Here is a 17081-nt window from a genome sequence, read left to right as displayed (position 1 = left end):
TATAAGATAATTAAAATAAATAGTGGATTTGATAAGTTTAAAATAAATAATTTCTTAATTATTAATTAACTATTATTATATAGCGTGTGCATTTATATCATGGTGAGTTTTAGACATTTTGAAAAATTGTGGTGAATTCAAGAAAAATGTTAAAAACTCATGGTGAGTTTTAGCAATTTCCCAAAGATGAATAACTTTTTTATAAGGTATTTCTTGGAAAACAAAAAGTGGAATCATAAGAAAACCAAAAGTAAAATAGTACATTGAAGTCTAAAGACGATTTTGGAACAAATACTGAAATGGTATGGAGTATGGACGGACTTCAGTATTTAGCACTAAGAGGCATCAAATGGGGCCTTTAAGGCTATGTTTGGTTTGAAGCAAAATGTAGGGAAAGGAAATGAAAGGAAGGGAAACCTTCACAAATATTCTATAGGTTTCCTTGCATTTCCTTTCCTTTCCCTACCTTTTCCTTCAAACCAAACATAGCCTTAAAGTACCTAAAGATGGAAAACCAGCAATTACACAATTCAAAGAAAACTCCATTCTAATCTATCATAGACTTTCATCATATTTAACTTTAAAATAACATTCTCCTTTTAATTTTTCATCAATACCTTGAGTCAACTCTTGATCCAAAGACATTATCTATAATGTTATGGCCCCATAAGGAAAGTACCTTGCTCAGGAGAGAATTTTATCAAGAATAGTAGTCAACCTCCCTACCAATATTTTGGCAACCCCTTCATACATAAAATTGCAAATATTAATATTTTCTACTTCCCTATGTTCTCGGTGATTTGTAATTTGTTGATTGATGAATGAATTCAACCTTAGGGCTTTCCAAAAAATAAAAAAAAAATAAAAAAAATGCTGAGTGCTAATCATAGAAGGATACCAGATCCTTAGATTTGGGAAGTATACCAGATACCAGATTCACACTTGTGTTCACACCAAATCTGGATTCAAACCCAAGATGCATCATTTGCAGCTTGAATGTGAAACACTTACAACTTACATTACTTATATGGCATAACATTTGTGAAAGAAAGTCATAGTTAATCACAATAGAAAGTTAACGAGAACGAAAGAAGGAAAATGTATTCATCCCATTGCTACTACAAAGATTAGAAATAGAGAACTTCCATACTTGAGGAGGACGACAGTCACGACACACAATACATCTCTGCTCTCAAAAGATGGATTTTCTCACCTTCACCTTACTGGGTAGCATTTAGTTCCCTGGAAATCCATCTCAAGACAATGATGACGCAAAACAAGTTAATACGCAGTGCTTACTTGGGACTGTCATAACCATCAAGTCAACGAGAAACAAGGTCATGAATGAATTATCAACATAAAGTATAAACCACATCAACAAGTCAATAACGCAGTCATCATAAAGTGCCATGTACTCTGATATCGGGGGCTAGGATTTCAATGGGGACCCCTCTTGTAAAACCCATGACTTGGATGAGCTAGACAAATACTACAAATGGCATGATGTACCCAACATTACATATATATCACAAATTCCTTTACCCATTGGCAATGAAGTATTCTCTTCCATGTAAACTGGGGAACAATACAACTGGATGTCTTGTTGTGCCCTAGTATTACAATTGAAATGTGTGCTACCTTTCCCCCATTTGTAAACTTTTGGGGTATTAGCTCTGATCATGGAATAGTGAAAGCATGTCACCTCAGCAACTATTATCATGTGCCTCTTGCAGGGTTATTCATCATAATCTACCTCGGTAGAAAAATCAGGCTCTTCTGGCTTCTGTAACTTGGGCATCTCAACAGCTTTTACCTTTTGAGCTCCCCTCCTCCTTGTGTTTGCAGCAAACCTTGAAGCTAATATTGTGACTCCTAGGTTTTGCTTAATTTGAGAAGGGTTTCCTGAGCTAGCCACACTTTCCTCTTCCTCTTGCCTTGCCTCATCAGGTGCATGCTCATCTGCAGGATAGGAAAATGATTCCTGCATGGCAAGGTCCTTTGCCATCATCCTCTTCTTGTATCGACGCCATGCAGCCTGTATGAAGCAAGCTGCCCAAGTTCTCCAATGATGAGAGTAGAAACGGAACGTATGCTGCAGCTTCTTACTGTGGAGGCGTCTGAACTGGTTGGCTACAAACTTTAGATCTTCTGCTCGCAATGCAAATGCTTCTACTTCAACAAGGGCTCTGACTGTCCTTGTAGAAGAGGGCAAGTTCACACTGGATTTTGGAAGCAATGCCCATGCAAGCAGTTCCTCCCCACAAAAATCACCTGGTCTCAAAGTAATTGAATTGAAGAAACCAGTCCTGCCACCATTTGTGGTAGAGCTCTCTAGTCTCCCTCTGATAACAAAAAGCATCTCTGTAACAGGGTCACCTTCACGGACAATATAGGTGCCTTCAGTGCTCAAAGAAGACACCAGGCGCTCACATATGGCATCAAGTAGCTGGTCATCCATCTGTGAAAAAAATGGGACCTGCACATAAAGAAACAAGCAAGCTACAAAGTAAGCAAATCTATTACGACTGTTTGGAATTCATACTGAGAAGAGGCGCAGGAGTTGGATCCACCATTTCCAGACCAAAAGTTGACTGTGTAAGATAGGTATCTAACACCCTGATTTATGCCATTCCCTCGTAGAGTGGCATGTGATCTTAACCAGAAAGATATCCATAATCATAATAATCAGGTCATCCAATATTTGACTCCTGGATAAATCTCCTTAGGCAACATTAAATGGAATCTTGTCCAGAAGTATAGTCATTTTCTAAATAGCAAGGACAGTTTCCCATGTTCCCATCCTTGTCCAAGTTTCCTTCGTTTAAATAGATAACTAAGCTGGATACGCTTGATCATTTGAACAGTAGATGTTATCCCTTTGTTTAAATATGCAGGATTTAAAAAGCAATTGACTAGGGAGAGAAGAGGTAAATAATCTTGCTAGACTGTTAGGGTGTGGAGTAGGGGATTGGCCTTTACAATATTTGGGATTACCCTTGGGAGGAAGCCCAAATAGACAACTTCTGGTATCCAGTGATAGAAAGATTTACTAAGAGGCTTGCTAGTTGGAAGAGCAATTATATTTCATTGGGAAAATCAATTAGAGAAGATTATGAGGGATTTCCTGTGGAAACCAGGAGACACCAAGAAAGATCATTTGGTGAAGTGGGAGGTGGTATCTAGAAGTAGGGATGATGGAGACCTAGGAATGGGGAATGTCAGGTTAAGGAATTCAGCCTTGTTGGGTAAGTGCTTGTGGACTGCTGTTGGAACAGGATAGGATATGGCATAGAGTGATTGTAAGAATTCATGGATTGGTAGACATGGTGGGGATGCAGGTCTAGACCCTAGGGCTTCTTGATGTTCTCCTTGGAAATCTATTCATGGTATCTTGCCTTCTCTCTTTTTGTATTTCAAATATGATGCCTATGCAAGGAACAAAATGTTTTGGGAAGATGTCTGGTTCGTGGAGACTTCCTTTACAGATAGGTTCCCATCTATTTATTCCCTTTCTGAAAACAAAAGAAAAGTAATTTCTTCAGTTTATAACATTTGCAACTCTTGGGATTTGGGATTGAGAAGAGGATTAAGGGAATCTGAAATGGAATTGGTTGATGATGAACTTATTTCTCTTCTAGGATTGGTTTCTTGGATCAATCTTGCATGGATAGCAGAATTTGGACACCTTTCCCTTCTAGATATTTCACATGTTCCTCCTTTTACAATGTTTTCCTTCAGTTTTCTAACCAGGTAGGGAACTTTCCAACAAAGGAGGTATGGTGTAATCTTGTACCTTTAAAAATATGGGATTTTTACTAGGAGAAGGTGCTCCAAAAAATAAATACTTTGGATATGCTTCAAAGAAAAACGTCAAATCATTGCCTTTCACCCTATGTTTGTAGCCTCTGCTTGGGTTCTGGTGAGATGATCACACACCTATTAATCTTCTATCCTTTTGTGTCTTTTATTTGGTCTTGGTTCTCTTCTCTCTTTAGCTGCAGTTGGATCCCTCTCCGGATGTGGTGAGCCTCTTTGGCCCAAATTTCTTCAAGCAACCAAAGAATAAGAGCAACTGTTCTCTAGTCAGTTTGGGAAGAAATGAATAATAGGATCTTTAAAGGACTAGAAAGATCTAAGGAGGAAATCATGGAAGGAATAACCATTAAGGCTACTCACTGGCTGAAATCAATTAAATTGTTTAAGGACTTCTTAATTGATGACATCCTTAGGGGTTGAGGTATATTGGCAAAAACTACCTCCTTGAAAATTGTTGCATAGGAAATATGGTCTCCGTCAACACAATAGAGGGTGAAGTTGAATTTTGATGGAAATTCTATAGCCAATCTAGGCCCATCTGGTATAGAGAGAGTTTTCAGAAATGAAGAGGGTAGAGTAATTGCTATGTATTCAGGACCAATAGGAGTGGGTGATTCATTGAGAACGAAGGTGATGGTTTTACTTCAAGGTGTAAGGTTTGCTAAACAGTTGGGTCTGCACTAAATTGAGATAGAAGGGGACAGGGGACTCTAAGTTGCTAATTGGGTGGACGCAGTCAGATAGCTTGGGGGTTTGGACATATAGACAGATAGACGATGAGGGAGATCTATTGTACAGCAAGGAAGATTGGAGTATGCTTTAAGTGGACTAGAAGATCAGCTAATAAGCTAGCTGATACCTTAGCAAAACAAGGGACTGTTGGGAATAATTTGTTTTTGAAAAAAAAAAAAGGCAATTGACTAGGTGTTATTCCAAGTCAAAAATCCCAATATAAAATCCTAACAAAAACATGGAAGCTTGATTCTTTACAATCAAAATATATTCAGCCAATTACAAATAGTTGGGCTAAACATTCTCCAATGCTTGCCACATGTGCAATGTGTATGCAGATATAGAATTAGAGCTTTCTGGTCCTATTGATTCTGTGTTCTTCAGCATACTAGCTGAATGTTCATTAAGAATACCAAAATATGAATCCTGATGTGCTTCAGATCAGAGTTATAATAGTAGAAAAAAATGGGGAAAGACCATACACGTCGAACAAGGTCCAAACATAGGTGTCGTTGGATATCTCGACGGAGATCTGTAGGCAAGGCATGCAAGATAGCTTCTTCATCTACTCCTCGCGTTGCAAGCCACTTGTATTGAACAAATCTCCGCACACGTTCTTGCAAATCTTGAGGGAGTTGGCGATGTCTCATCCATTCTTCAGTGTCCCTTCGTTTAAGTCTCCATTCCTCAAGCCTCACAGTGAGAGATTGCAAGTAGGTCTACATTAAAAAATAAGAAAAAGTTCAAATCTTGTAAAAGTAAAGCATTCAAAAAAGCACTGCCCCCCATACCAGAAGGGAGGGGGATGGAAGGTAGAATGACAACCCTCAACGAAGTCGACATTTAGTTATGCCAGCCCTACTAAAAATAAAATACATCTAATTGAAATTTAAAAAGAATGTTCAATAATCCACCTAGAAGAAAAGAAAGAAAAAAAAAACAACTTTAATTTTCACTTTGACCAACAACATGGTTGTTGAAAGTTTTAATGACCAAAAAACCAAGAAGCCTTTAATTACCTGCATGTTCCCAATCAGATGGGCAAATAAAACCAGGCCCAGAATGGCAATGAGTATCGCAAATAAAGTTTCGCCAATATATGTGCTTGTTTGCAAATTCTGCCCATATGAACTGAGAAAATAAAAGGCAAAAGAGATGCTTCAAAATTTTGAACACACATAGAACATAAGCATTAATTTTCACAGCATTTCTTTTCCAGTGGTTATTTAATTCCAGAAGGAAAATAAAAGCTACTTGACATGGCATCCATTTTACTAGTCATTTAATAAGTCACAGACACGTACAAACTATGACAAATCAGCTTCTTCAATGCACTGCTTAACATGAAAATAGATCGTGCATTTCTTATTAAAATAATGTCAAAGATAATACCCCCTTTAACTCCTTGTCCACATAGAAGACCAGAAAAGATTCCATGTTATCAATATTCTAAGGACTGCCACACAAAGAATGTGCAGAAGGAAAAGAGGACACATATTTGAATCAGAAGCCCGACTTAACACATTCATTGCAAGTTCACTAGGCAGAAGGCCAAGTTGTACTGGAACATATTAAAAGAAAATTGTACTGGCCTTACAAAATAGTTGTACTGTTAAGAAACTAATCTGCTCCATGAACATTACTCGCCTTACAAAATTGTACTAGAACATATTAAGAGAAAATAAGAATATATGAAGAGAACAACAAGTTAAGGAAATAGTACCTTAGGTTTTGCAAACCCCACCACAAACAATAGAAGTATTTCTCCAAGAACTTTGAGGAAACAACATTATTAGTCACTGCCTTTCCAAATATACCATGATTGAAACTGATGTCTTTTGCAGGATCACAGTTACTGAACACCTCTGTAATGTTTGCCCAAGATTTCCGATTGCTATCGCCTAAAGAACCACAGTTTATATAATCAAGGAGACATTTTGGAGGACCGCTTTCTCGTTTGCATTCTGATTTCCAACATGTTGCATGCCGTTCAATTGACAGTAAATACCATGATGCCCCTAAAACCTACAAAAAAATGGAATAGGAATTTTGGGGAGCCTGTTTTGTAAAACCAAATGAAATTATGAGAACTGTAAAATAAATAAAAAAATAAACAATAAACCTACAACTAATGTTATCAAGAAGGACCCAAAGTAGGTAAGTCTTAGGGGGATATTCTACAACATGAATGCTTTTGTTTCCATTTGATTTTAAAATTGCCTATCAACTAAAAGATTGAAATATGTTCTTGAACTTTGTTTTTGTTGTGAAAAGCAAAAACACGTTGGGTTTGTTTCAAAAAACAATTCATGTTTTCTCAACGATCAAAATAATTTGTTGAAACCATCAAATTAATAGTTTTAAAGCAAAAACAAATCTCAGAGTACAGATATTATATGATTTATGAAACATGATATCAAATCATCAATAAAAACATGTTCTTTAAGCCAGAAATTCAAGAATATGCTTGTATTTCAGTTTTGGAAATAAATAATACATATACAACCAAGAACATGTTTTCTTTGTTTTTGTTATAAGAACCAATTTGTTTTCAAACCAAATAGTTTTGATTTAGTTTTAGAACTCACAACAAGAAAAGCAATTTACATTAAAGAAAAGAGATGCAACTTGGATCGGGTAGGGTTGAGCAATTATCCAATTTTGAATAGGTCTGAACCCAAACCTGAACCTGATGTACATGAAATTTTGCAACTCAAAACTTAGACCCGTGTTGAAGAACACCCTTATTTTCAAAGAAAATTAAAACTGAAATAAGACAGAGATTACATACATGACTAGCTAACATGTACAGTAGCAGATTATATGCAGCTCCTGCCCAAGCAGTCTTTGTGACAACTCCAGTAGCTTTAATGATTTCAGAACTTAAAGGGAAAATTAGGTATAATCTGGGTACATATTGAATCAGCACAATCAGTGCAAGAGCATTGTTGTTATGTTCAGCATGGGAGCTTCTAATTGCCGGTATTATAAACCAGATGACCATCTGCACAAAAAGGAAAACTGCAGTTATCCTCTGTTGAAATCTCTTGACAATAAATCTGATTGAAGAATAAAGGAGAAGAGAAGAGAAGAGAAGAAAAGAGAAGAAGAAAGAAAGGAGAAGGATTAGAGGCAATGGAACAGTGCTGGCGGCGCCAGCTTCATCATAATATATAGGGCGAAAAAAATAAGAAGGGAAATGACCCTTGTGCCCCTACTAAAGTAAAGTACAATAACAGAAAAAATAAAAACGCTTTAATCAGCCAAACAGACCCTAACAAAATAAAATCAATTATTTCAACAAAATCCATAAAAAGATTAGCTTCAACAATCAAATTATCATAATAGAAAGAAAAAGCATTCTAATTTTACAACCTATAACCTTACAAAAGAAAGAGAAACTTCATAACTGTAAGTAAAGAAACATCCTCAACTTAATAACTGTCAGTAACACCTACTATGAAGGGTTATGTTTATTTTAATTATTTATTTTCCCCTAGAGAGGGAGATTAGTGGTTAAGAAGTAGGTCATATATATTAATCATGGTTGGTGAAATTAAATAACATACCACTTATTTTCTTTTTAGAGATTTGTCTGTTACTGTTGCCTTTGAATACAAAAATCAGTCGTGACCACCAATATGATGATGATTAAAAAGTTGCTAACTAAAACAAGGAAAGGAATTACATCTCAATTTTTCAAACACTCTTTCCATTGATCAAAAAAAATTGTACAAAATATGCTACCTTGCTCTTTACAGATTATTTTGGTAGCTGGAATCTTCTGATCAACATATTGAACTCAAAAGAGACCTTCTTTGTCTCAGTAACCACTACAGCCAAAGGTCCACAAATATCATTGCAGGTGTATGTTTTTCACAGGTTCAGCTGTTTTCTGAATGTAGATGTTGAGAATCTGATTCTGAGACAGTCCAAGGCATAAAGACGATATGAAGTGGCAGCACAATCCAATAAGGGGCCACTTTTTCACCACCTCATTAATGTTGGAGAGAAGTCATGTATAATACAAGGTGGGCAATGTATTGGTGTTAGGCACGTTGCAATCAGAGGTGAAACAATAGCCTCTCAAATAAGCCTCTCTTGAATCAAAATCCTCCAAATGATGGTTGTTCAGTATGTTCTACTTGATAAGCAAACTTTCTAACTCCTATTTTCATATCTGATTCCATTTAGAGCCAAACTAATAATGACTTCACCTAGACAATGGCAAAGGATATCCCTGTCCAGCATGGCTCTAGTAGAGCAAAATCTTCAGGTCTCAACTAGATAGGAAATACTGTTGGTTGGGCAACACTTAAGTCCAACCCCAGTTTAACTACTACAAGCAAGGGTGGACAAGAAGTAGATGATCATCTCATGAACTGAGAACTAAAAACATATGCACACAAACACATACTCAGCTAACACAACAGTAGACATGCAGACAGTCAATCCTTTCCAATTTTAGTCATCACACTACTTGTGCTTTACTGGTTTGGAACAACTATATGCTAAAGTTTAGTTTGATTAGTAACTCATTCATTGCAAAGATTGACTAGACATGACAAGAACATGGAATAGAAACACTGAAAGTGCATAAAGGTCATCCCAAGAAACCAAGTAACCAACACACTGTATTTCTTCTTAAAGGTCAAGAAATTACCTGAGGAAGGGGCAAAGTCGCTGCGAGATCTACGAAGAAATCTGATCTTAAATACCTCCTTGCAATCTTCTTAGAATCCATGACAAGCTCACCCCTCCCAAATACCCGTGAGCTAGGAGCCACATATGCCGTCCGGAACTTGATGATCATATGCAGAAGATAGAACAGATCGGCTATAGTTCTGAAACAGGTCACAACAATGCTAAGATTCAAATCCGTCTTTATACATGATGATCTATTAATATCATCGCCTCCTACTGAAGGCAAGTAGAAATATAATGGATCGACAAATAATGCCAGCAAGCAGGAGATAAGAAAAACATGGTTCCACTGCAACACATGCTCACTTCCTGGATCAAGTATCCTCTTCCTCCATGGTTCATGGTCTTCTGGAAAGACTTTAGACTTCCCTAAACTCAAACGCTCTCCATTTCTACTCCTGCCCCCACCTCCACCTCCCCCATCCGATTTCAGGAAAGGAGCTGAAACCTTGTAAACTGGAGATGGCTTTTCAAGGCGCTGGGAATCGCCTTTTTCCCATACGAATTCGGGAAGTTGTTGTTTTCCATCAGGATAAAACCTAAAAAGTTTGATACCCATTACACAAAATACCAGAAAGTTCCCAAGATTAAACCGAAAATGAAATTAAGAAAGAGAAGAAAGCAGAAACCCTAATTACCTCACAAGCTTCTCCTTCTTCAACTCCATGCTGTCGTACCCAAAAGATGAACTACAGTGGAAAAGAATTATAGGACTGGAGAAAGATCCCACACAACCCCACCATTGCTAAATTTAACAGTAAATTGCAAAAAAAAAAAAATGCTTAAATTCGAACTGGGTTTCTTCTAAAACAACTTGGTTCTTCAATTGCATTACCAGAACCTCTTCTTCCCCAGAATCCAAGGTAAAACCCCCTTTAGAAATCAATTTCAACCGAATTTACTGAGACAAAAAAAAAAATCAAAATTTCGGATCCTGATCTTCAATTCCCATGCCTGAACACCTACAGGAATTAAAGATAAAGAAAAAACGGGAAAAAGGAAAAAAAAAAGAAAAGTAAAAAAGATTGTAGAGAATAAAGAAAAAGCTAGAAGAACTAAAGTAGGTTTCAGGGAAGTCCTTAACTAAAAGCTGAAACTGGTGTTTTCTCCGCCATGAATTAACAAATACAAATAAATAAACTTCAATTCTGTAACAATAATCTAATCAAAACAAAACCCCTTATAACATCTATTTTCCATTATGGGGTGAGAGTGAACGTGAACGCCACGAGCCTACCCAACAAAGCATGACAGAAAAGTCTGAAAAAAGAAGGAAATAAAGAAAGAATGGCAGAAACCAAGAGATTTTATAAGAAGATTTCTAGGAGAGCGTTTCTAATTATGAAGTTTTTCTCACGTTTGTTGAGTTTCAGGAGAGGAAGATGAGGCTTTGATGGGTTCTTCAAATCCAATCCATCCAGACGTAGTTGGAGTAAAGTTGATAAAGAAATGGCGAGAAGGAGAAAGAAAGGTAGTAAAGGGTCCTATAACGTTGACCCAAGCGTGACTGAATCACAGTTCAACAACTGCAATGACAGTTACAGTTGGGTTGGTTGAATTTTAACAAAACGGGCATGTGGGTTGATAGGTTCTGCGGTCTGCCATTCTTTGGATCATATCAGATTACATGAGTGAAGTTGAGCAGAGATCGGAGTCCAGAACGCTTCCACATCCCAGAATTCAACTGAAAACAGAAGGGAGAATGATGGGTTCCTTGCTCAGTTTCTTCCAGTAGTTAGCCAGTTACTTTTCCACGTGGCAAAATTAGTGCCAACTGGTAACTGGGTTGAGCTTGGAGTTGATGGGTTACTGGGTACTGGGTGGGCCAGGGCCTTTCGCCTCTGCCAATCATATCACGGGCCAATGTGTACAAACTTTAGCCCTAAAAGCAATGCCAGGGGCCTTATCAAAAGAGAAAGAGAGAGAAGTGAAACTGTGAAAGGTTTCCTAAGTGGGGGGCTCTTGATTTCTTTGGCTGGAGGCCTTGTCTCCTGTTAGCTTCATGAAGGAATAGATTAGTTTAGATGGTCAAATCATATATCATCTACTTTGGAATTTGGGTCCCATTATCTACGTGGAGTATTTATGATAGGTTTAATGTTTGATTTAAGAGACTAAATTAGATTTCATTTATATTAAAAACAACCCATATTGTAGAAGATTGGAGCCCACCAACGTTATGTGTCTTGTACGTCTTTGTATTTGATTTTTATTTAAATAAAAAAAATGTAAATCAGATTTGATTTGAGATTACAAGATATAAGCTAACTTTCTAATTTGAATTTGAATTAGGATATAACATCATTTTAAAATTAAAGTGGGACTCATGCCATTCTACATATTTTATTACTTGGAATTAAATTCATTTACCACCATTTCTGATTTGAACTTTTTTATTGATAAAAAATATTTGTGCGAAGATTGAAAACTATACAAAGTCTGAGTAAATGTGAAACAACACTTTTGAATTAGGGATATTTTTTAAAGCTTCTTAAAATATGAGTATCAGTATTAATTGGTGTGTATGGATATGGGGATATGCTACAAATAAGGGTGTATTTTTTAATCATGTGAATTGGGTCATATACACCAATACACACATATACATTCATATCACATATATTGTTTTGGGATTTTTAGAGTGCAGTCCGCCTCAGAATTTTGATTTGAATTGCAGATCTACAACAATTTAAAATTATAAACATCTCCACCTATAACATTCATATCCACCTATGAATTGGCATCAATTCCAAGCTGGCACCTACCCCAACTGTATGGAGGAGTTAAGATTTCTAGAGGTGGACTAAATAGTAAAAACCGCTATAGTTTTTATATTAAAAAAGTGTTTCTATCATGATTAAAACTCTCACTTTTACACCCAATCCTTAAATGTGCCTTTAAAGGACTGACCACTTTGCTTTTTGCGATAATAAATGAAATCTAATAACTTCTTTTAACTTTTGTGTCTACATGCAATCCAGACTAACTCCAACTAAAAATTAAAAACAATAATTTTCAAATTTAATATTTTATAAACTAATGAATAAATAATCTATCAAATTCATATTTATAAATTATCAATTATTATTTTAATTCAAATTAACAATATATTTGTTATTTACAAAAATAAAAATGTTGTTTACAAAATATTCAAGATTATAATATTAAATTGGATCTATCAAATCAACTAATTTGCTTTTGTATCAGAAAATTATTTTTATTTCTGAAAAATTGTAGAAATAAAAATATTAATAATGGAATAATTATTTTAATAATTAAAATTATGAATTTGCATATGATAGGTATCTTAAAAATTTTAATAGATTTGATAACATATTTATTGTTTATAAAAATGAATATTTTTTACCAAACATTTGAGAATTTTATATTTAGTTAAATTTTTTGTTAATGTTAAAAAGTAAAAATAGTAAAATAAAAGAAAATTTGATATAATAATTAAAATATAATGATTTCACATGCTTTGTGCCTTGAACTTAAATAGAAAATAACAAACTAATGGCTTTGTGCATGAATTAATTTGTAAAAATCTATCTAATATGTGTCTTGGACTTTTGATTGATGCATTATCAGAAAATTGTATGATATCTATATCCTACTACATTAGTTGTAATATGTTTCTTCATATATACTATTAAAATATACATTTCCTATGCACTTATATATTGTATGGCTATTTTAACCTTAAATTTAGTGTTATTAATGTATTTATGGAATTTATACGTTTTTCCTATTTATCCATATTTTTCATATGTATTCATGCATTTCCGAAACATATTCATATTTGTATCCATATCCATATCTAAGTTATCCGATATAGTACCCAATATTGATACTTTGATCCTTGTCTGTTAGTGGTTCATCTTTTAAACCATGACATGTGAGTTAGGAATTATTAAATTTTATCAAATCACAAATTCAATGTATAGTCATCAACAAATGGAGAAAATATGACTAGAGCCATATTAATAATGATTAACCTTTATAATTGAATTTTATCAAAGAACAAATACAATGGTATAAGTCGATGAAGTAATTTTTTGAACATATATTTTTTAACATGGTTTATTGATTCAAATAAAAAGACCCAATACAAAAGTTTTCAATTTTGACAAAGAAAGTATAAAGGTTTTTAATACTCAATCTTAGTGTGGGTACCATTCTTCTAAATAAATAAATAACTTATTATTTACAAATAAAACCTAATTTGATCTCCTATATCAAATAAAAATGTAACCTAAACTTTTTTTACTACAAAATCTAACCTAAATTTACCATATGAATAATATGTCCCAAGAGAAATATGTGAAAATAGGACCATGTACTGAGTATAGGGTCGTTATTAATTGTTAGTTTTAATACTGAAATTCTATAGTGTAGAAACATATTTTGTGGTACTAGTACCAAAGTCACATGTGTCTAATGCACAAAATCCCATATTGCCATACAAAGTCACATTTAGCAGCCTAGCCTATCAAACTGGTGATACCACACCGGCGTTCGATTGGATTGTCTGGACACAAGTGACTTTGTATGGCAATATGAGATTTTGTGCATTAAACACAAGTGACTTTGTATGGCAATAAGGCCATGGCCTTGCCTAGCTAGACCATCTGCCAGTGCATTAGCACTTCTCACTATCCATGTACAACGGATTTCAATATCCTTGGTGAGCCACTTGAATTTCCTCTTTTCATTGTTGTATTTCCAGAGCATAGAACTATCCTCTTTTAGCCAATTTACTACAATTTCAGTATCTCCTTCTATGATCAATTTTTTATAGTTCATTTCCTTGGCCCTTTGTATCCCTTCAAGAGCTGCTAGGATCTCAGCCCTCAAGGAATCTCCCACCCCAATTGGGCCAAAATACATAGCTAACAGGTTTCTATTTTCATCTCTTATCACTCCCCCCACTCCGGAGGGCCCTGGATTACCCATGCTGCTGCCATCAAAATTCAGTTTGGTAAACCCATGAGGTGGAGGTGTCCAACAGGAATTTGAGGTCTTCTTGATTGAGTCTAACTCCGCAATTTCCTTCCACTTTCTGGCCATCTCATCAACTGAGAACACTGCAAACAATTCCAAGGTTAATAACCAGTGAATCACCCTAATGTGGATAGTCTCCATGATTACTTCCAAGCTTCTCTCCTTATTAGAAAATACCCTTGAATTTCTCTCCTTCCAAATAGTCTAACACACTGCAGCCATACCACATCTCCACATGATTTTGGCCCTTTTGGTTGACCAGTTAGGCATGGAAGTAAATAAACTTTGCACATCCGAAGGGGGAGTCCACCTGCATCCAAACAAAGAAGTAAATCATTTCCAAATGACTTTAACAAATTGGCAAGAAATTAATAAGTATATCCGGACTCACCATCAGATTTACAAAGGACACACCAGTGAGGAGACAAACAACTATTGGGTCTTGTTCTTTGAAGTAGATCCCCTGTATTAACTCTTTCCAGGAAGGCTTCCCAATAGAAGCACCCAACCTTTATAGGTATAGGTCAACACCACACTTCTTTAACAATAAAAGATAGTCCAACAGGAGAAGGGGGTAAAAGGGCCTTGAAGAAAGAGGCACAGGTGTAGGAACCCGAGGGAGTGAGTGTCCATACTCTATTATCTGACTTCGATGGCTCAATGAAGATCCCTTCAAGAATGGATAATAAGGTTGAAATGCAAGCTAACTCTCCCTAACATCTCTTCTCAAGTTCAAATTCCAACTGAACCCAGAAGGTGAATTAAAAGGAACAAGGAGAAAATTGGTTCATTTTTAAGGGTAGAAATAGCACAGAGGCTTGGAAATTGATCTTTCAAAGAGGAGTCCCCAACCCATACATGTTCCCAAAATTTAATGAGGTTACATGAGTGTAAGTCATACTTGACCCATGGATAGAACAAGGACAAGATGGCTTGAATAGTTTTCCAAGGAGAAGCTCTTGTAGTCCTTTCTAGGATCCCAGAGTCACATCCATTGTCTGCCAACCCATGTATACTCCTCACTATCTTAACCCACAGTCTTTCTTTCTCTAATGAGAATCTCTACATCCATTTCCCTAATAGTGCTAAGTTCCTAACCCTTATATTCCCAATTCCCAAACCCCCCATCCTTCTTACATCCACATGCCACATCCCATTTGACCCTATGATCCTTCTCCTCTCTCAGCTCTCAAAGAAAGTCTCTCATTAGTTTTTCCAGCCTGTTAGCCACTTTAGCCGGAATCTTAAAGACTGATAGGAAATAGAAAAGAAAGTTGGCAAGAGAAGAACTTATCAAAGTTATCCTCCCACCGAGAGATAAATAATTATTCTTTCATTTGGCAAGTCCTTTTTCAAACCTCTCCACAATAGGGGCCCAAAATTCACCTTTTCTAAGGATTATCTCCCAATGGTAAACCAAGGTAGCTTAAGGGCCAATTGGATACAATTGATATGCCTTGTACTAAGTATTGGGTGGTCATTACTGTTCATTAGTTTTAATAATAAAATTATGTGCCATAGAAACATATTTTGTGGAACTAGTACCAAAAACATTGTAGGCATTAATGTTATAAATAAGGTTTGCAACACCAAGGTTTAAAATGAATATATATATATATATATATATATATATATATATATATAGACTTCTTTTATTCCAAAAGCCTCTAAAACAACAAACCCCATTCCCAAATTATGAGATTTGGAAAAAACACAAAACAAAAATCATCAAGTTTTGTGAAGATTTTTTAAAATTAGGAAAATATTTCCAAAATAGATATATTTTTTCAAATTTTCTCATAATATACTATAATTTCTTGTATCAATTTTGTTTGAATGTTTGAGAATGGTTAAATGTATATTTATCCACATTTCTTGTGCTGAAAATCATAGATTTTTCAGTGTTATGAGTAAATTTATGGAATTTTTTGAAGAAATTTAGGAACAATAAATAACCAAAAAAAAAAAATTATATAGATTCTAATTTTCCCATAAAGATTGAGTATGTCATAGATCTATGGATGTTTTATCATATGTATAAAACAATTGAAATTTCTTCTTTAATATCATTTTTTATAATTATTATAATTAAAATATAAATAATAATTATTTATATTTTTTATGATCTACGCATAAATATTGCATGTGTTCTAGATCTATGATTATTTATCATATTCATATAACAATTGAAATTTCTTCTTAAATATTTATTTTGTTTACTTTTTTGTAATTTTTTGAATAAAATAATAAAAATGATTATTTATATTTTCTTGTGATTTATCCATAGGGATTGAGTATGTAGTAGATATATGGATGATCTATAATATCTATAAAGCAATTAATATTTCTTCTTCATTATATTTTTGTTCATTTTTGTAACTTTTGGAATTAAAAAAATAGTAATTATTTCAATAAGATATAATTATTAATTAAATATTCACCTAGAAGTTGTGTCGATGTATGCTTTATGGTTGGATAGGATAATTAAATACAGGTTTTTTAATGAAATTTGAAAACTAAATGACACTACATAAAAAAGAAATTCATATATTCCATATGATATTATGATATTATGATATAATTTTATGATTTATTTTTAATTCAGAAGCAAAAAATGATATAACCATAAATCCATACAATTTTATGTCAAAAATTTAATTTTTGAATTTTTATTTACTTTTTAAATAAAAATAAATAAAAACCAACTATTTGAATACCAAAAGCATTATCACTTTCATTCTTGTGAATGATTTCTAATTTAGGGAGCTAGATAATTAAATTCTTTCAGTGTAGACTCTTAAAAACAAGAAATATGAATTCAAATG

The 17081-nt window shown here is 34.6% G+C and overlaps 1 protein-coding gene across 1 annotated transcript; it reads right to left on the bottom strand.

Moving 5' to 3' along the window:
* Window positions 1-1075: 1075 nt before the first annotated feature.
* Window positions 1076-11150, bottom strand: LOC104605334 (putative cyclic nucleotide-gated ion channel 14). The gene is made up of 7 exons (XM_010270055.3): window positions 9891-11150; window positions 9212-9791; window positions 7340-7552; window positions 6272-6573; window positions 5568-5679; window positions 5031-5267; window positions 1076-2476 (listed from the first exon to the last, which is right to left on the bottom strand). Exons 1-7 carry the CDS (start codon window positions 9917-9919, stop codon window positions 1736-1738), a joined length of 2214 nt encoding a protein of 737 aa, XP_010268357.1. The 5' UTR covers window positions 9920-11150; the 3' UTR covers window positions 1076-1735.
* Between the last annotated feature and the right edge of the window lie 5931 nt (window positions 11151-17081).

This window comes from Nelumbo nucifera, chromosome 8, assembly GCF_055504915.1.
Source record: "Nelumbo nucifera cultivar China Antique chromosome 8, China Antique-T2T, whole genome shotgun sequence".
NCBI classification, from domain to species: domain Eukaryota; kingdom Viridiplantae; phylum Streptophyta; class Magnoliopsida; order Proteales; family Nelumbonaceae; genus Nelumbo; species Nelumbo nucifera.
The sequence above is the reverse complement of the archived record's forward strand: the minus strand, read 5'-3'. Positions and strand labels throughout refer to the sequence as shown.

What these genes read in the sequence shown, in the direction of transcription:
- LOC104605334 (XM_010270055.3), bottom strand. Translation starts at nt 9,919, where the DNA reads ATGGAGTTGAAGAAGGAGAAGCTTGTGAG. An exon ending in TGTACATGTTAGCTAGTCAT is followed by an intron (nt 6,574 to 7,339) that starts GTATGTAATCTC and finishes ATTTTTTTGTAG; the next exon opens with GTTTTAGGGGCATCATGGTA. An exon ending in ATCTGATTGGGAACATGCAG is followed by an intron (nt 5,268 to 5,567) that starts GTAATTAAAGGC and finishes TTTTTAATGTAG; the next exon opens with ACCTACTTGCAATCTCTCAC.